This window comes from Colletotrichum karsti (genome assembly GCF_011947395.1).
Source record: "Colletotrichum karsti strain CkLH20 chromosome Unknown Scaffold10, whole genome shotgun sequence".
In the NCBI taxonomy this organism is placed as follows: Eukaryota; Fungi; Ascomycota; class Sordariomycetes; order Glomerellales; family Glomerellaceae; genus Colletotrichum; species Colletotrichum karsti.
In genome coordinates, this window is record NW_024065910.1 from 875,565 (window position 1) to 894,420 (window position 18,856).

An 18,856-nucleotide genomic window follows, 5' to 3' on the forward strand; every position below is an offset into this window, starting at 1 on the left:
CTAAATACCAAACCCTCCACACGGAGCACGAATGAAGAAATTTTACGACTCAATGGTCATGCCCGATTTTTTGCAGGCTTCTGGTGAAGTGTGATGCTGCCGGATGAGGGGTCATGGGCTGACTGAGTCAGACCCGACCTGCACCGGGCAGGACGGGAGTGGACCACTGCCCGGAGGTCGGGGCCAAGCGGGGCGGACGTCAACGTACTTCCTCATTGCCTGGAAGGAGAGGGAGTGAGATTTGGGCTCGGGGACCAACGAGTGCGCTGCGATGACGCTTGCCGTTACATTTGAGGCAAGCGTATGTGCATTGTGATTTTACTCCCAGGACGGAATATGTCGGCTTTGGGAGACACCGTAGGTCCCAGGCAGAGGCGCCCGAAAACCCTCGTTTATTCGGGCTAAGAGGCACTGGTGATAGCTTCGAACCAGATGGTTCTCGGCAGTATGTGAAGGGAGAGGCCACGGGACGGGGACGGGGACGGATCCTGGGACACGATAGCGTTCGAGGCGTGGATTACAATGTCGCGTGCCAAGAACGATATGCGTTGAAGGAGGGCGGACGGAATCTAAAGACCTTTTTTTTTTTGTCTTTTCTAAACCTCGGGGTCTTGCCCATATCTCTCTAAAACCGGGATCATCTCTAGGTTGGGAACCGGCAGAGGCTTCTCTCTAGAGTGCCAGGCACAGGTTCTTATCAATGAGGCTGGAAAAATATTTCAAGAGAACCAGTGGGATAGAGGCAGGCACGCACGCATCGGGAAAGAACCAGAATACAGCGGAAGCATAGTATTATCATCTATCTGTGATGATTTCTGATCTCTCTATTGTGTCCATCGATGATCTCATCCTGTCGCCTTCCAAGGGCTCATTTCGAAACCCAATGCTGCGCAATAGAGACCAAGTCCAAGACGACCGCCCAAGATCCATGGGATATCCATCTCCGTCTATGCTTCCGAGCCCAAGCCAAATCCATCGCCCTCGAAACTTTTCTCCCAAGACGAAAGGAAATCGTAACTCATAACCTCGTATCACGTAAACTGGTATCGTCCTCCCTCTGTCGAGAAATCCACCAAACGTCAAAGACCAAAGCAGAAGGCCCGTTTCCCTCTCAGAAGATCTAGTTCCCGTAAGATCAGGTTCCTCCGAAAAATTAGTCCGTGCCTCGAGCTCCACGTCGTATCAGCCGGTGGTGGAAGACGAAACTCAGCAAGAGAGGTTGCGCTTGCGGGTCATGGCCTTCTTCTGGCGGGGGCCAGCGAAGTTCATGTCGTCGGCGGCGAGGAAGGGCTTGTACTTCTTGTCGAAGACGCCACCCTCACCAGCAACCCAGGCCTTGGCTGCGGTGGCGTGGAGGCGGACCATGACGCAGTTGAGCTTGGTGTTGTTGTCAACGTCCATGGTGTTGAGGGGGTTGAGAGGGCCCTGGTTGTTGTTGCTCTTGGTCCAGTTGCTAAACATCTTGGGGCCATCGATGAAGATGAAGAGCATGGCGCAGATGAAGGCGACAAAGAGGTAGCCGACCAGGAGGGCGAAGGGCTTGACAACCATCCACATAACGCGCTTGACGAAGTTGTTGAAGGGGGGGTTCAGGCGCATGGAGAGGACGGTGATAAGAATCAGAACACAGATGCGGACCTGGGGAGACCAGGCGGTCGAGTAGTCAATGTCGATGCACTCAGCGCAGCGCTGAGCGAAGCGGCCTCTCATGACGTGACCACACATCTTGATCTGCCACTGTTAGTGAGCTGTCCAAATGTTCATAAAGGAAATTGGACATACTGAGTGGGTGAAAGGATTGTAGGCAAGTCCTTGTTCTGATGGGTCTTTGAAATGAGAAAGAACGATCCCCTGGTTGAGGAATCTGCTTTGGTCAGTGGCCTTGTTTGCTTCGATTTAGTCATGATACATACCAGGTGTGATGAAGTAATAGCTTTTCTTGTTCAGGGCGAGATTCCAGAGGAACTTGCGCGTGGGGTTATCAGAAGAGGGAGGGTTCTGAAGGGGAGTGTAGGCGAAAAAAGGTCGGCGGTATCAGGGATAGAAAGATGCTGCGCGCAGATGATACCGGCCAACCAAGGGTAAGAGGTAGAAGAGAGTTAGGGCTGCTCAAGGGAGAAGAAATATTTGTTGTTTTGTGCGGCCAGAGTTTGAGGTAGTTGAGAAAAAAGAGAGGTTGTGAGAAAAATAAAAAAAAGCTAGAAGTGCTGCGGGTTGAGGTTGAGGGTGGGTTGGCAACTCCAGACGGAAAGAGCGATAGAAAGACCACACACCCAGAGAGCTCCTTCCTTACCGGTAGTGATTGCAGTCCCTAATTCACCAAAGTTGGTAAACTTGATATCAGACGCTTTGAGGAGAGGAAAAAAAAGAGAGAAGTTGGGTAAAGAAAATCCTTGCAAATAAATGGTATCCTGCCTGACTCCTGATGACTCCGGCTGCTATATGCTTCAGTCTCCCTTTATGACCCGTTTACCCAACATACAAACGCCCCGGAATCCAACACAGTCGGATTCACACGTTAATACCCTTGGAGGTCCGTTTTCCTATCTCCAACAACCTCCCTCCTCGGGCCCCGATCCTCCATCAACCTCTCGACGCACCTAACCTTCACCCACCTCTCCCTCTCGCGGCCCTCATTCAGGATCCCCTCAAGACTGTTGCACCACTCGATCTTCTGCTCGTCGTCCCAGTCCAGCACGCTCAGCTCGACCTCGAGCCTCCTCAGGCAACCCATCTTCCTCAGCCCCTCCTCGATCCACTCGGGCCTCGGTTCGGGGAAGCGCGAGATGTCCATGGCCTGGGCTTCTGCGTTGTTGTTCAGCGCGGCAAAGGTAGCAGTGGGCTCGAATATCCCACCTCCGATCAGGATCTTGAGCCTCAGGCCCCGGAGCCCGGACGCCCAGCACGCGCAGAGCTCCACCCACTCCCGCAGCGCCGGGCCCGTGAAGTCCCGCCCCAGCATCTCCAGACGCGTGAACCGCATCGAGTCCCGCTGCCACCCCTTGAGACCCCGCGTGAACGCCCGCGCCGCCCACAGCCCCGACGAGAACCAGTTCACGAAGACGAACTCGTTGGTCTGCATCGGGATCGTCCGGCACTCCTCGTACACCTGCCGCGACGTCCGGAGGAGCGCCGAGGGGAGGCCGCAGAGGGGCCGGTGGGGGGAGAGGAGGGGCTCTTCGTTGTCGTCGGTACCGTTGGCGGTGATGGTCGCGTCCTTTCGGTCACGGGTGTCGTCGGCGTCGGCGGTTCCTTTCCCTCGCACGGCGGGTCCCTCAGTTCCTTCTCCTGGCTTGATGAGTTTGAGGTGGTACGCACTATACGTCGGAGTCGGGTACCACGGGGCCAGCTGAGCGTGTTGGATGGGGTGCATGGCGTGTACCCAGCCGTATATTTGCAGGCGGATTTCGTACGGCAGGTTCAGCAAGCGGGATTCTTCCGTATTTGCTGCTGCTGCCGCCGTGGGCGCGTTCGCAGTGGCAGGATACTCCGAGCACTGCGTCGCCATTGTCTCCGCCAGACTACTCGACATCTCGGAGTCCGCTTTGTCTGATCCAGTTTGTTGAAAGTAAGAAGCAGCGGACGACGGTCCCCAACAGGCCATACAGCTTTTCTCTTGAGAGAAATAGTCAATGGAAAGGAACCTGGGCGGTCTTTCAGCAATATCAAAGTCGCACAAGGCAATGACGAAAAGAGCCACGAGAATGACACCAGAATCTCAGTATGTCACAACAGCTCCCAATTGCAATGGCACAGCAGAACGAATAGCTCGTGAGACGCGAACACACAAAAAATGGAGGGGGTGAGACCAGATCTTTGTACAACCTGAAAGCGGGAAGACGGGAGGAACGAGAAACAACACCAGAATTGGCCAAGAGGGTATGCGCCCCTTCTTGAATATAACCTCCCCCAGCCGCGCCTTACCCCATGTTTGATCTGTCTGACTACCCGAGCCAGCGCACGAGATATACCTGCCCGGAACGACGACCGGGGGTAGGCAAAAAGTCACCGTAAGACGAACAACAAAGATCCTTCGTCCGTAAAGACCAATGGTCTCGCGGTCCGCCGTAAGCCACGGCGCCGACCATTGGTCCCGGCGCGGGGCGAAGATGCGCGTAACGGGCTGACAGAGGTCAGCTTCGAACGAGGCCCGGGAATTGGGTCGTCTGGAACATGTGCTGTTGGGGGGTGGAAGCGTCCGTAATGGGAGGACCGTCGACGTGGAGAAAGATGCGGTTGGCGTGAGGTGGGGAGGGGACCCTTTCCCCGAAGAGGAATCGAGGCATAAGCTGACCGCCGACGGAACGAGATTGAACAACGCCTGCGAGTCGACGTGATAGGAGAGGCACCGGCTTGGCCTTCTTTGCTACGCTTGGCTTATGTTGCTTGGTTTGCTGTTGACCGTCCAGGGAAGAATGAGTAAGAGGCGTCAGTCCTGCACGTTGTCGTTGTCGTTAGCGGCATCGAGGAACCCCAATTGGACGTTCGTGAGGGGTTGGTTTGCAGGCGGCAAGACGACGGATGAGCACATGAGAGCGATGGACAGAGAAGCAGTGACAGGCTGATCGATGAAGGAAGGGGTCTCATCTCCCGGCGGGACACGCCGCAGGTTACCTAACACGCCCCCCAATGGCCCAGTAAGTTCAATGTCTTTGAACGCCCAAGATGAGTGGACGGGGGGCTGTCTTCGAGGGCCCTCGGAAAGTTGACACAAAGAGGAACTTTGGTCGTCCAGGTTGGAGAAAACCAAAGCCAGACGAAGCGCTTCGATAAGTCGTTCGATATCTAAACCCCACTTTCAAGGGATGAACCATAATACGGGGAGGTACCTACCTCCTCCTCCACCTTCGTCTTACACGTCCCCCTTCCAGCATCGACCAACCACCGACACTCTCGACCTTCAGCGGACAATTCCCAAGCCAAGGTAAAGCGAGCACCGCAAAAGATGCGCGCGTGTCTTGGACGATCGGGACACACAAATCCCACCGCCACAGAAAGAGGCGACGTCTCAGCTCGGAGCGCCGGCGGCGCTGTCTAGCTTTGCGAGAATCTTATCTTGGACTAGATGTGCGGGGGGAGGGGGGGAACAAAGAAAAGAAACATGAACGAAAGAGAGAATCCAAGGTCAATTAATAGCTTTGCATCTCTTCCCGCGCCTTTCGCCAACCCAGCCTCTCCCACCGCTGCTTATCAAACTCGAGCTCATGAAAAGTGTGCGTAGTTTGAGGTGATATCCTCCCTCGCCTTCGTAAAAATCGTCCGTCCTCACCAATCAGAGACTCCGCCATGCGCAATGTTTCCGAGTTAACCTATACCGACCCTTCATCTGATCTCTGATCGTTGATCTCGGGCACGGACATATACCCCCGCGTCGCGGTTGAACCGGTGAAGCGGGGGAGCTAGCCTCCTTCGCGTGAATTGGTTGATGGCTTGTGATTCCTCTAGTACAAATCTCCGGGCGGTGAGGCTCAGTATGGAACGTCGACGTCACTCCGTACGTCGAACACACGATGCAGATAATCCGTGCCTCGTGGAGGGCAATCTCAACATTAACTATAAACCCCCGGAAACACTATCTTTCACTGGTCTCGACGTCGCCGTCGCCGGTGAACCTTGTCCTGTCCAGCTCACTTTCAAGCGGGAGCTGGGGAATCCAGAATTTGCCTTTGCCATCGTTTCATTCGCATGACGTTTGACATAAAAATAATAATAAAACGTCTTTCTCGGGTCCATCCTTCATGCTGCGCGTACAATGAACTTCAACCCCCTGAGCAACAATTAAACGCCTCGAGGCTGTAAACAAACAAACAACCATACCCCAAGCTTCCTTCTCCGGCCATTTATTGTGGCAAGAGGGGGGATCCGATCCCGTATATATAAACGCGCAACGTGGTTGAAGCAAAGAAGCTGGCACCTTTTGTTTCTTCAACGTCCCCAAAACTGCAGACCTAAAATGCAAGCAAAGCCGCCCTGAGGACAGCAGGGGTATCAAAGCTTTCTCTCGCGAAAACGTGAAAGGGGGGTTTGTCGTCTGAAGATTATGCGTATCGTAATGTGTGGTTGGCAGACTGTCATAATGCCTGCCATCATTAAGAGCCGCCGAGTTAAAATCTCGACTTTTTGAGTAATGAGGCCTAAGCGAAGTCGTCGGCTCCATTGTTCATGACAAGCTGGTCAACGCGTTGGACGAGCTCCTTGGTTTCCCTAGCGATCTCGAAGGCGATGGGTGGCAGGGTCTGCGTCCACATACGCCACTCTCGGTCATTGCGTCCACTTGCACCAACGTCTTGACCGCGATCGATGTCCATTCCGCGCTCGCTGGCCTCAAGAAGTCTCTCGCGGCAAGCGGCCAAGCGGGAAATCATAGCGCCGTTGCCAGACGCCTCAGTCTCGGAGATGACCTTGCCGACAACTTCGTTAATGCCGTTGATCTCTGATGTGATTTGGTTGATAGACGCGTCGCTGCGGATAGAGCCGACGAGGTTCTGAATGTTCTGAACCAGGATGGCGGTTTGGTCCTCGAGGTAGATCTTGAGCTCCTCGGCCTGGTTGTCCTGGCGCATGCCGTAGCCGTTCGCAGGGCCGTTCTTGTTCATGCCCATGTTGTAGCCCATACCATTCATGCCATTCAGCCCGTTGGGGCCGCGGTTGTAAGTGTCCGCAGACTGACGGGGCGAGTTAATGGGGCTATAGGCAGAGGAGTCCATACTGGCTCTGCCGCCGAGGCCTTGGAAGGGAGGTGGTGCCTGTCCTAACGGCAATGGCGCGGGAACAGAATCTTGGATCATGGAATCCTGTCTTGAAGCGGTTCTCGGGGAGAAGAAACCAGTCGAGTCGACCGGAGTAATCGTGCCGTCGTCGTCGTCTTCCAGCTCGTCGTCGGGTGTTGTTCGGATTTTGACAGTCCGGAGGAGATCGACGATCGCTGCAACTAGGTGGGAAGAAGCGGCGTCCAGAAGAGACACTGGTGACATGCCGGCCGCAGCTGCAAAGTTCTTGGACGAGGTGATGAGGTTGTTGGCGGAGGAGGAGATCTTGCCCTTCAGTTTCGAACGTTGTTGCATGAGATCTTCGTTGGTCTGGGCTGCCTCGTCGATATCCTTAGTAATGCGGCGGACGCTGACAACGACTTGCTTCATAGCGTCAATGACCTTGTCAGGGTCCTCCGAGCGGGCTCGCTGGAGAAGCTCGTCAATGGCAATTTGGAACTTGGTAACATGAACGTCCTTGACTGCTCCGTTCGGTTGCATAAAGCCCTTCTCACGCACGTACTTGGCCGCATCCTGCTCGACATTCAATCCGAGAGAGGCGGCGCGCATGTCGCGAAGTTGTGTCTTGGTTCGCGCGTAGCGGTTGCGCCACTCGCGGACCTCGCCTTCGAGCTGGTCAATCGTCTTCTCCAACTCTTCTTGTTTCTGCCAGGTAGAGCCGCTCTGTTGCGACAGCATCTTCATCTCCCGGAGGAATTCGCGAGCTTCGCGCCGGGCCTCCTCCGTAACCTGTTGTTGCTCCTGGAGCGCCCTCCGCAGCTGCTCATTCTCCCGTCGCAGTTCTGGGTCAGCATTGCCAGAGCCGACATTTGCCGCCGCCATGCTAGATTGCTGTGCGTTCTCTATCTCCTCTCTGAGTTGGCGGGTTTCGTTGGCGTGCTCGTCTCTCATGCGATCCAAGTCTTGTTTTAAATTCGCGTTGAGGTCCTGAGCTTCGGCAAGCTTGTTCTCTAGGCCGAGTCGGAGATCACCGAATTCCTTCTTCTCCATATTCGCGGCCGTCGATCGTGATCTCTCGCTGTCCAGGATGCTGTTCATTTCGTCGTCCTTCTTCTTCATGACGTCCTCCATTGCGTCAAGCTTTTCCCGGAGTTCGCGGACCTGAGATTGGTATTCGTCTAAAAGCTTCTTGTCGGCCTGTAAGGCTGTTAACGTCTCCACTCGATACGAGATTAAGTTGGGTAAAGATCACCTCTGATGCTACCGCGCTTTGCTCCGTAGCCAAACTCCTTTTACTCGTGCGGTTCGTTGCCGTGCGCTCCAGCCCAAAAGCTTCGTCGCCGTCCTCGTTTCCACTACCGTCGTCATCTTCTTCCACCATTGTGCTCTTGTTCGGCACAATCGTGTTGCTCTGGAACTGCTTCTGCTGGGGACGATTGTACTCGCCGCCAGGCGGCATACCAGGCGACGGCGGCACGCCGTAGGGGTCGAGTGGTGGTGGCCCTCCTCTCATTGAGCTGGCGTCGGAGGGCCGTCTCCGACTCTGACTCCGGCTTTGACTCCTGGGCGGGTAGCCATTGCCGCCATTCACGGTCGCCTGCGAGCGGACCGATACGGGGCTACCCACTCTGGGTATATCTCCAGCAGCAAAGCGGGGAAACCTCCTTTCCAACTCGCAAAAGACGTCGGTTGCAAGATCGCGGAATCGAGGAGGACCAAGGGAGGACAGTTTCTGTCTTGCCTGGTTGCGTTTCGGGTGGAAGTTGGCTTCGGGCATCAGGTAAGGGGGAGTATTTTGGCCTCCAGGGCCCGAGGGCCGGCGACCGAGGGATTGCCTCCGAATGAGCTCATCGAAAACGTCGGTACTGAGTTCGAGGAACTGGACAGAGGACAGTCGTAACAGCTTATCGCGGGCCTTGTTAGGGGGCGTGGGCCGGCCGCCTTGTCCGCCATTTAGAAAATTCTTCAGGGCGACGTAGTGCTCGCCCAAGATGCCCTCGGCATCCTCGCGAATACTCCTTCCGCTTTCACTCCTCGCGTACATGTTTGTGCCATTGCTGGAGCGGCCGACAGAGGGCGGCGGTGAGGGGCCGCCGGCACTGCTTCGCGGACCGGGAGGAAAAGAGCCATTCATGGCCCCGTTGGAGCCTCCGGAATTGGGGGGTGAGACGATGTTGCCGCGGTTGTTTGCGTACGGGTCTTCGTTAACGGATTGGTATTTGCCAACAGACCACTCGCTTCCGCCTAGAGAGACAGGTGAGAGAGGCGCATTGCGACCATTCATGGTAGACCTCGAGTTGTTTTGTATGCGAGGTCGGGTCGCGTGGGCAGCGAGCGGTAGTCGAGAATGGGCGGCGCAGCGAACAAAGGGAGCGTGGAAGTCGAATGTCGGGGTTCTTTCAAGTCGAGCAGGTCGATCCGGGGTCGCACAGTGACCTTTTTTCTTCTTCCTCTTGCGACGAGACTACTGCTCAGATGGAATCCTAATCCAATCAGGCGTAGGCTCGTTTCCAAAACCGCTTGTCAAACCCAAAAACCAGCTGCCAACCTAAATACGTATTTGTCGCAGAACCTTTTCTTCTTCCTTCTTCGCCTTGTCGGATAAAGGTTGCGTCTAGGGTGGGAAGGTAAGTCGTCGATGTCGGGAAGGAATGCGTTGACTATGTCGATGTCTCTGATGCTCGTCGCGGATGGAGGGGGGTTTCAAGGCGAAAGTAGACGAGTGGGAAGGCTTCTTTCAGAGTAGCCGGTTGGTGCGACGCGGCATGACAGGGCGGGAGTATGTCGGATGTCGTGTCGAAAGGAAATATTTTGGGGGAATGCAAAGAAGAAGCAAATGCCGCAGGAGAAGCGTGGGACGAGATGCTGTCGGTAAGGTAAAGGAAAGACTAGCGCTGCACTGTGTGCGGTCAACGCCAGTGGACGGGACGTACTTCAGTACCTTAGTATGCGAATGGTACGGTAAGGTACGTTAAAGTAGCGGCAAGCAAGCATCTATTGGCAAGGGGCATGGAAAAGTACAGACGACGGAGCAGCGAAGCCAAGCAGCGAGAACAACAGCAGAATCCGCGACGAGGTGGTGAGGCATGAAACGTCAAGGTGGCCAGCTGGGATGCCACGACCAATGGCTGCGATTCTGGGGGTCAAAAAAAAAAAGGGGGGGTGAACTCGCTCGTTCAGCATTCCTGGTGCCTCTCAGAGATCTCCCACCATTGCTGAAGTGGTGTGGTGAGTAGTCTTTGGTCTTTGGTGCGTGCCCACGCTGTAAGGTAGGTACGCACTGATACAATCAAAGACGGGAGTGCTCTGGACTGCGGGTAGACTGGCCAGAGGCTGGTTAGCGAATCACTGGTGCTGAAAGCGATGGATGGACGGGGGAAGGAGAAGGGGGGAAGGGGGACGCGATAATGGAAGTGAAGGGGGGAAGGGGAGGGGGTGGAGAGGGGAAATGAAGACTGGAGACGCCGGCCGTTGTAGTGTCTTGTACCGGCGATGCTTCAGACGCGTGATGCTGTGGTTGTGGAATGTGGAAATGGTACACGTGAATGACCTTTTGCTGGTAGAGATCCACCTCGATTTTACGCTGATCTTCTCTTTTGGGTACGGCTCCGGGGATGATTTGGGGTGAAGACTACCAAATGCCCATGTTATTAAGGGCCTTCATCATAGCGATGGCCTCTCACTGCCACTCTCCTTCCACTTTTTGATGCGACATAACTACGTACTGCAGTACTCACCTCTCGGAAATCCGAACGACTGAGTGACGATAACTCGGAACGATTATCGAGATGGTCGACAGTGCGGGAGCGGACTGTTTCTTGTTCTCCTCAAGGGGGAGGAGAAGTCGGGAGTCATCATCAGCCAAAAGTCTGAGCAACTACTGAACGAAGGACCACAATGGCAGTCTGCCGTTACACTGGCGAGCGGCTCTCACAAAGCCAGAGATCGGGCAAAACAAGCTAAGGCGAGTGGGGACTCGGAAGAGAGAAGCCTATCGCGACATGAACGGCAAATGGACTTTCACCAGGTTTCTCGTGGATAATTTCCATATTCCAGCTTGGAATGCACTTCGGAACCCCCGTCCAGCTGAGTGCCGACCTATTAAGGTACGGGAAGGAGCCTCGTAATGGACCGAGACATATCGATTCAAGACACGACGCGACACGGCGAGACAAGACATTCTGACTTTTAAACATCCATCCCGAAGTGATGAAGCCATCAGTCCGTTTGAGAAAAGTCAGACACCAGTGTGATTGTCATGACCCAATGCCACTGCCACGCTCCGGCTCCCAAAAGTTGGAACTTGGCGATATTGAATTTGGAGTGGAGTTCTCTGCAACTCTACACGGGCAGCTGGAAATCGTGAACACGACTGATTCGTGGGTTCGTCCACAATTTGCTTCTCTCAGGCATGCAATAGCAATAGTGCCTTCCTTATTAGATGCATACGCGCAGCGGCAAGGAATTAGCGCCAGAGTTTGTTAATTACCATCTCGACGCGTTGCTGACTATTCCTTGGTTTAGTTGGTTCTAATTGCCTACCGTTTATCCAATGGCAGCAAAAAGCACAGAGCAGGTAAGGTAGGCAGTCAGTCAGGTAAGAACTCTTACTTCTTCCTTCTTGCTGTCTTTCCAAATCAGGTGCCGGTTCTCATGCGTGTCTCACCTCGACACTCCATCTCTTGGGCCCCTCCTCCTCCTTCTGCTCACTTTTCTACCCGCTCACATCGTTCATTCAGTCTTTTCGCCATCGTTCATCCATCCGTCCCGCCCACAAACCACGACGCGCACCAAGATTCATGCCGCCATGCATTACACAACAGAGTGCGTCCGTCCATCTCCCCTTTCCCACCAGCACCACCTCCTTGCAGCCGCCATGCCGTTTTCTCTCGTTCCAATCTGCTCATGCATATAGCCATCCCCAGCCATGTCGAGCCGGCCTCTACGAGTCTACCAGACTCTGACCCCTGATGCAATAATCACCCATGCCGGTGATGGCGTGGCCTTCCCACAACCCATTGGCCCATCTTGCTGGCGCGCGCTAGCAACAAAATTCGTCTTCAGGGCCCGGCCTGTCATCGACGGTGGCGGTGTCTGTGGGACATGGAGATTCGGAAGACATGGGCATGGATAAGGGTGAGAGCCATTGGCCATGGATAGGGGCCATGGGCATATCCGGCCGTGCCTGACTTTAACCTGCTGGCCAGTTGCATCGAGCAAGGATGTCTTTTAAGCATGGTGGAGATCGCTTTTTCCAAGTGTCCCTGCGCAAGGGGGCCGCAACTCAAGCACTCGCGACCGATGCACTCCAGCCCAGAGAGGCTTTGGCTCTGGCTTTGGCTTTCCGACATGCCTCGCGCTTTCGCCTGACAACCTGTCAACGTCAGATTCTTCCTGTCGTCTGTCTGACAACTGCCTTGGCTACGCCGCCCTATGCTCTCGGACGGCTCTGACAGCCTCAGTCTCCTCACTGTTGGTTTAACTGACACCAGCAGGTACGGATGCAAGACTTGGGTCAGACGAGCAGGTGTCGTTAGAAATCGATGACAAGAAAGCCCCAGAATCCCGTCTTCACCAATACCATCCCCCGGGGCAACTCTGGCATAAAAGTGTCGTCCGGCCGCCATTGTTGTTGGCAACGGATCGATACCCACGGCCGGCTCTGTCCAGACAACCGATTCGCAGCCCTCGTCTACCGTTGACACCCCATGCACCGTTTTATTGCCCCTAAGATTGCGCCTCGACTGGTTCGCCCTGCCCTTTCTGCATTCGTCCTCGCAAGGGTTCTGTCACCAGAGTCTCGACTCTTCTAGCCCTCCCAGGCCACCGAACGGGATCCATTGCTCAAAAATCCAGATTCTCAATCTGACAAGCCGCCTCGAAGGCCTCCGCCATTGTCCCTAGTCCGCGCACTCGCCTCGGGCACCGACATGACCGCCGCGATCGTTCCGTCGTCAGTGCTTCCTTCTCGACGTGCGTTACGCAGCCAAATCTCTGAGGCACGATCCCTGGTTCGCGTGCCACTGGAGCCTCTGCTACCGGACCAATCACCCTCGATCCCGAGCCGGAACCCCTGGGCAGCAGAGACCCAGCCACGAGGTGAGGCTCCCAGACGACATGTGACATGACAAGGGACCTTCAGACCGCATGAACCCCTCCCCGTCGTCCAACTCGCCCACCCTGAGACGGGAATGAAGCTTGGCCATGGCCGGCGAACATTCGATGGAAGCTGGCGAGCGAGGGTGACGTTGAAGCCGCAGCAGTCATCGCGGATACGATCATACGCGGGCCTGTGTTCATCGTCGAAATCCCCACCTCTTCAAAACTATCAGGGATACTCCGGTTCGTCCGCCTGCAATTTGCTGATGCCGTTCAACCCGTTCGCTGGTAAAGGCCATGATGCCCTGCGCGGACGACATTAGACTCTACACGGAAAACATTCACCAGCCTCGCAAACACGTTCGGAACGCCACGAGTGGTATAAAGCAAGTGCAATCGTCCGCTGCTGCGCAACAATCTCTCACAGCCGCATCGTTCTCGAAGACGGTCTTGAAGTCAAGCTTCAAGTCTATCGAATCCCACAGAGAACCAAGCAAATTGCTAACTTCAGAGTGCAAAGTACGCGATCTAAACACGAAAAGGTCACAGAGCCGCCTCGTGCTCCCCACAGCCACCTGCGCCAAATACCAATCTAATCTCGTCCTAAGAAGGCTGTGTCTTTTTTCCAAAATTGCGTCGACCGGTTCGTGTAAGTGAGGAAAACCCCGGGAAAAAATGTCCGACCACCCGAGCTTTCGTGAAACCTGCCTTGACTTGGGCTAGCTCGAAACGCGGCCGCGATAGCTTAAAAAACGTTCTATGAACGGGAAAACGGGAGCGGCGTGCAGATCATCAATAGCTCTTATGACCGAGGCCATGTTGTGCTTTATATCATGAATTATAATTATCATTCATAGTTCATGTAACTACGAACTCTCCTGCGGTGACAAACGGCTTTCGGTTCCCACAGCCCTGAGTCGCTCATAAAGTCGAGGCTTGGATTTGGACATTTTCCTCGCCCGTTCCTGCTACCCAGCCGTCTCGGGTCGGATATCCCCTTCCATCCCACGCCTCGCTCGCATAATTCTTGTCGTCTGACCAGAGTTTCCCTCTGCCCGTTGTCGAACACGTCCTCCATCGCGGGACCGGAGGGTTTGGGTATATATTTAGGTAATCGACGAGCTGATGCTTGCTTCCGTACGTACCCCGCTTTCGCATCATACTGCCGGATGAATGAAGATAATGTAAGGACCGCTCCCGGGGTCACCCTTTCGCCGGAATCTGTGAAATGTTCGGAAACCGCCAGTTTCGGGATCGGAATGTTCATCTCGGGTTCTCTCTCTCTCGGGTCGGAAAATCCCCGTGATCTGCGATATGCCGTCGGCCGGGGAAAACACGCGGCGCACCGGCCGGGGCCCGATAGACTTCCCGTCTCTGTTCCGTTTCTCGCACCGTCGTGTTTGTCCGTTTCCTGTGGGGAAAGCTATCATGCTTCGAATGTATAGAAGCCATTCTCGTCGCTACGCACCTCTCTCTCTCTCCGGGTATCTATTCTCGCTCTCCGACGGGCCCCCTCAAAACCAGGCCAGCGTCCACACGGCGGGCAGGTGCGGCCAGCGGTCCTGCCACTCGGCGAGGATCTCGGGGACCTTCTCGTCGAAGCTGGCCCTGGCGGAGGCGCTCCCGGCGTCGAAGACCTCTGCGCCGACGGCCTCGCGCTCCTTCTTGGCGGCCTCGTTGAGGCTGTTGGCGAGGTCGAGGATGGCGCGGCCGCCGACGCTGGCCTCCTCGTGGTTGTCCTTGATGTCGACGTTGATGACGTGGACGGGCCTGTTGAGGGGGCTGCCGCGGCTCATGAGGTCGTCGACGACGGCGTCCCAGCAGCGCTCCTCGCAGGTGACGACGACGTCGACGACGCCGCCCTCGACGCCGACGCTGCCGCGGTCGTCGGCGTGCTGGAGGCGCGGCATGCCGACCTGCCAGTCCTGCCAGCGCTCGGGGCCCCACTTGACGTGGCGGTTGCGGTCGACCATGCCGAGGACGCCGTTGAGGCGGTAGAGGCGGGGGTCTTTCGACTCGAGCTCCTTGAAGATGGAGTCGTACGAGGTCTTGTTGAAGTGGTAGACGTTGGGCTGGGTGATGGAGGGGCCCGGGAGGCGGACGAGGGAGCCGGTGCCGAAGGAGATGACGGGGTAGTTTGCGTTTGCGAGGCGGAGGTGGGAGACCATTGATCTGGTGAGTTTCGAAAGGAGAAAGGGTCAGTCTTGTTGTTGTTCATCTTGATGGCGGCGCATTGCCGGATTGGAGGCTGGGGAGGGTTACCTGTTCTGGTTGCTCGCGCAGACGGTGCAGAACTTGAGCTTGAACTCGTCCGGGTTCGAAGGGGCGGCGGCGGCATCGCCGTTGGTGTTGGCCGACGAGGACGCCGCGGCCGCGGCCTGCGCAGCTCCGTTTGCGACCTCCATTGCTGATTGCTCGATGTTCACGATGTCTGGAAGGTAGGCTGAAGCACCAGTGACGATGGTGGGGCGCGCCGATGGATGGATCTCGCGTCACGAGTGGATAAGGCAACAAAAAGAGAAACCGGTGGGGGACCGGGGATGGCAAAAAAAAGGGCGAGCAAAAAAAAAAAAAGTCAGTCAGTCGTGCCGTGTTGTGTCGCGTGGTATCGTGTCGTCGGTCGGTCGGTCGTTAGAGGAAGAGCTTCTGATCTATTTGCCTTGAATTAGCCAAAAATCCAGACAATTTTTCGAATTCATCAGTCGAAGAGAATTGAGCGCAGGTTTCAGATTTAAAGCGTATAAGGTAAATGTTGTGTCAACATGGGGAATTTAGACAGCTCCAATAAATAATAGACTCATCACGCGAAGCTCATGGTGTTTTTTGTTTTCTTTGCTTGGTCTTACCTTTTGGTTTTTGCGTGTGTGCGCGCGCGTCGCAGTCGACGTGTGCCCGTTTCTATCTTTCCTTTCCAATCTTTCCACCAGTGTCAAAAAATCTTCTATTTGCGTTCGAGGAACGGGACGGGAGGTGCGCTGTTGAGAGCTCCGTGTCCTGAAGATGGAAGATGATTTGGGTGAGGGAAGAGTTTGCGAGCTGCGATGACGTTCGTGGGGAAAGAAGAAGTAGGTGAGGTGGGGCCGGGTAGCTCGCTTTCGGGGAAACGTCGGACCTCGAGATGGAAAACTGGGTCTCGTCCAATCCCGTCGCAGTCGGGTCCATCTCGGTCATGGCAGGTCGGATCCGGACTCGCGACCTGGCCCGTGCATCTTCGACGGGATTCTGCCTGAGGCCGAGGGAAGCTCGACTCACGTGGTTCTTCGGACTTTGCGAAGCTGATTGGTTGGTAGGCGCTCGCAGATTCTGAAACAAACGACGCCCTGAAGGGCACCAATCAGCGCCTTGTGTCCAAATGCAGCTGCCGTGCTCGGGTTGTTGCCAGAAATAGAAGCAGACCAACAGAAAGTTGAGGCGACTTTCGACCTCCGGATGGCGTTTGAACCAAGACCACCAAGCCAGCCAAAACCAGACGAGACCGTCCTTCGCTGTCAAAGACCAGACCGTTCTGTAGGGGGAAGGAGAGTCGGGATGGTAAGGCGATTGTTGACGGAGACGGAACGCACTCGCTCAACGGAGAATACGGATACCAATGCATGTCAAAAGATATGGACCCTGACGGTCTTGCCCTGAAAGGATTGATGGGCTGGGTAGGTAAATGGGCTAGACCGCTCCCGGGGGCTTGCATTCGACCCATCAATCCTGTGCTATGGTCTACCGGTGCAACTTTGGCAAGGGAAGTTCTTGTGTCTTGCCAGGGCTTTTGGGCTTTTGGGGTCTGATCATCGGAGGAATAAGGTCAGCCTGTGAGTGTGAGGTAAGGTAACCTAACCTGCCTGGCCTTCTCAGGATTGGATTGGGCTGGACGGATGGCCTGTGATTCCGCCTTGTGCTGCTGGCTGCTGCAACAAGCTGCCTGGTTGCTGCGCTCTGCAATGCAGACGGCCCAACGCGGCGACGCTCATACTCCCGCTCGCCCTACCTACCGCTGTAGACATGATCAGGCGGTTCAATGATCTGTTCTTCAGACGCATTTTGTTGTCTCTCATGGATTATACCGCCGTGCTATCCGCGGCAACCCTGATATTGCTCATAGCAGCCGGACACGCCTCATCACCGCTCACCCCCTTCTCAAACCATAGTAATGGCATTATCACTCCGTAAACTTCGGTGACCGCTGTTGTGTGCACGTGGCTTCCTGGCTCGCAATAACTCTCTCTGCTGACCAGCTGGTCCAGCCCGGAGCTGCAGCCTCAAGGAGATGCGGGAGACGGCCGATCAGCGTTGAAGTTTCACCATGGACGATTTTCCACCCTTTAGAAAACTGGACGGCACCAGTCACCAGTCCAATTTACGATGAAGAATCCATCCGCCGGTTTGTGGGTTGCCCCACGGATGGGCACTGATGGCCGCTGAGATGCAGCTAGCGGGATAGCGCTTTGCTAACGAGCCGATGGTTGTTTGTGCTTCAGGCTGTTCAGTCATCGGAGTGAAGCACGGAGCAGTACTCTGAGCGGATGGATTCGCCGTTGAGTCCAGCTATCCGTAAGTGCACGTACTCTGGGCGATATGGCCGTGGAAGATACTGCAGCGAGTGACATCTGGCGCCGGCCCTTGGTCGATCTTGCGATGAATATCTGATCTGACTCTTTCGCCTCTGGCACTCTCGGTCGTCAGTGGTTCGGACCAAGACAGCGTTGCCCAGACTGGCCTCAGCTCTGTATCCGTACTGAAGTACATCAGGCGGGCGGTTGTATTCGTACGGATACTTGGATGTCAATCGTTCCCAATGGATACCGTCAACTGGATACCTTCATGATTTGCGCCAGGGGCGTCCTCGCTAATCAGCTGTGGGCCGGCCGCTGTCTGACCCTGGTGCGACCTGAACGGGAATCTGCGCCGGCCGATGCTGGAGTAGTCGATATTGGTTTTATTGATGACAACCCGGGCGAACCAAGAATAGCACTGGAAGCCGCCTCCGCCGTGTTCGCGCTTGACAAGCTTCTTTTTGGGGGCTGTATTTGAAGAACGACTGCTCTTGTCGATGGACAGACACGGTTGGAAGGATTCGGATCCAAGCAATCATAGCAATCAGTCGTTCATGACCAGCAGCAGGTTCCCTTGTTGTCGTCCCGCGTCGTGTCGGCCGGAAGACTGGACCTAATCTACAGCAAGCTTGGATCAACACGACTGACTGTGACTGGCGGTCATGTTCCTTCGAAATGGCTACCGGAGAGCACGGGCGGCTCTTGTTGGTGTCCTGGGGATAAGGTTCAAGCTGAAGAGGCGGTTTTTAGAAGAGAAGGGATGCGTATGCAACGCGCGGGCGGCCGTCACGGTGTCAGGTACGCCGTGTTTTGTTGATGAGAAAAAGTTTGAATAACAGATGGGCGAGTCGATTGGCTATCTAGATGAGGCCGCGACACATGGCTTGCGGGAGGAAGGCTGAGTTTGGGTGAGGACGGCAGGTACACTGCCTGAACGGTGAACCAAGAAGACAGTGAGCAGGGAAGGCACCGACAACGTTGCTGAAGGGATTCCCTTGGGTTCGTAGTGGGATCGAGGGAAAGGGGCATGCTGAGGCGTGTGATGAACACGTACAACAGCTACGCATACCTACCTACGCAAGAAGGTAGAGCACTCGGGCAAGTGTACTGGCAGAGCCCCAGCCGAGGATCGCGGATAGAGTAGAAAAAGACATAATGTGAGGCACAGGAAGAAAGCGGACTTCTGTTGCAGCTGCAAGACAAGATGAGGTACATGATGTGCTTACTTTAGTTACCTACCTACACAGCATCGGTAAGGTATTCGTGGGTTACCTAGGTTTGGCAACGTATTCGCATATTCGTACAAAGTCACAGACGGGGCTTCAAGGTTGGACATGCGAGCTTCCCTGCATTGCTGCACAGCATCTGGAGCTAGACACTGTTTTCCTGACAAGTCTCCAGATATTGTTACCACGTAGTACCCACGAGCACAGCGGAGGATATACCCTTCCAGTCCAGATCTGACAGATGAACATGGAGGACCGAGGTACAGAGTACAAGTCT

At 55.2% G+C, this 18,856-nt stretch overlaps 3 protein-coding genes across 3 annotated transcripts; all 3 read right to left on the bottom strand.

Annotated features, from left to right (window-relative positions):
* Positions 1–1,206: 1,206 nt before the first annotated feature.
* Positions 1,207–3,508, bottom strand: CkaCkLH20_04091 (uncharacterized protein; the record flags this gene model as incomplete). Its single annotated transcript, XM_038886810.1, has 3 exons — positions 1,207–1,731; positions 1,783–1,864; positions 2,601–3,508. The coding sequence occupies 3 exons, from the start codon at positions 3,506–3,508 to the stop codon at positions 1,207–1,209; spliced, it is 1,515 nt and encodes a 504-aa protein (XP_038748060.1).
* A 2,626-nt stretch (positions 3,509–6,134) lies between these two features.
* On the bottom strand, positions 6,135–8,994 carry CkaCkLH20_04092 (uncharacterized protein; the record flags this gene model as incomplete). Its single annotated transcript, XM_038886811.1, has 2 exons — positions 6,135–7,907; positions 7,963–8,994. The coding sequence occupies 2 exons, from the start codon at positions 8,992–8,994 to the stop codon at positions 6,135–6,137; spliced, it is 2,805 nt and encodes a 934-aa protein (XP_038748061.1).
* A 5,329-nt stretch (positions 8,995–14,323) lies between these two features.
* CkaCkLH20_04093 (uncharacterized protein) lies at positions 14,324–15,214 on the bottom strand (the record flags this gene model as incomplete). The annotated part of the gene is made up of 2 exons (XM_038886812.1): positions 14,324–14,981; positions 15,072–15,214. 2 exons carry the CDS (start codon positions 15,212–15,214, stop codon positions 14,324–14,326), a joined length of 801 nt encoding a protein of 266 aa, XP_038748062.1.
* Positions 15,215–18,856: the final 3,642 nt, after the last annotated feature.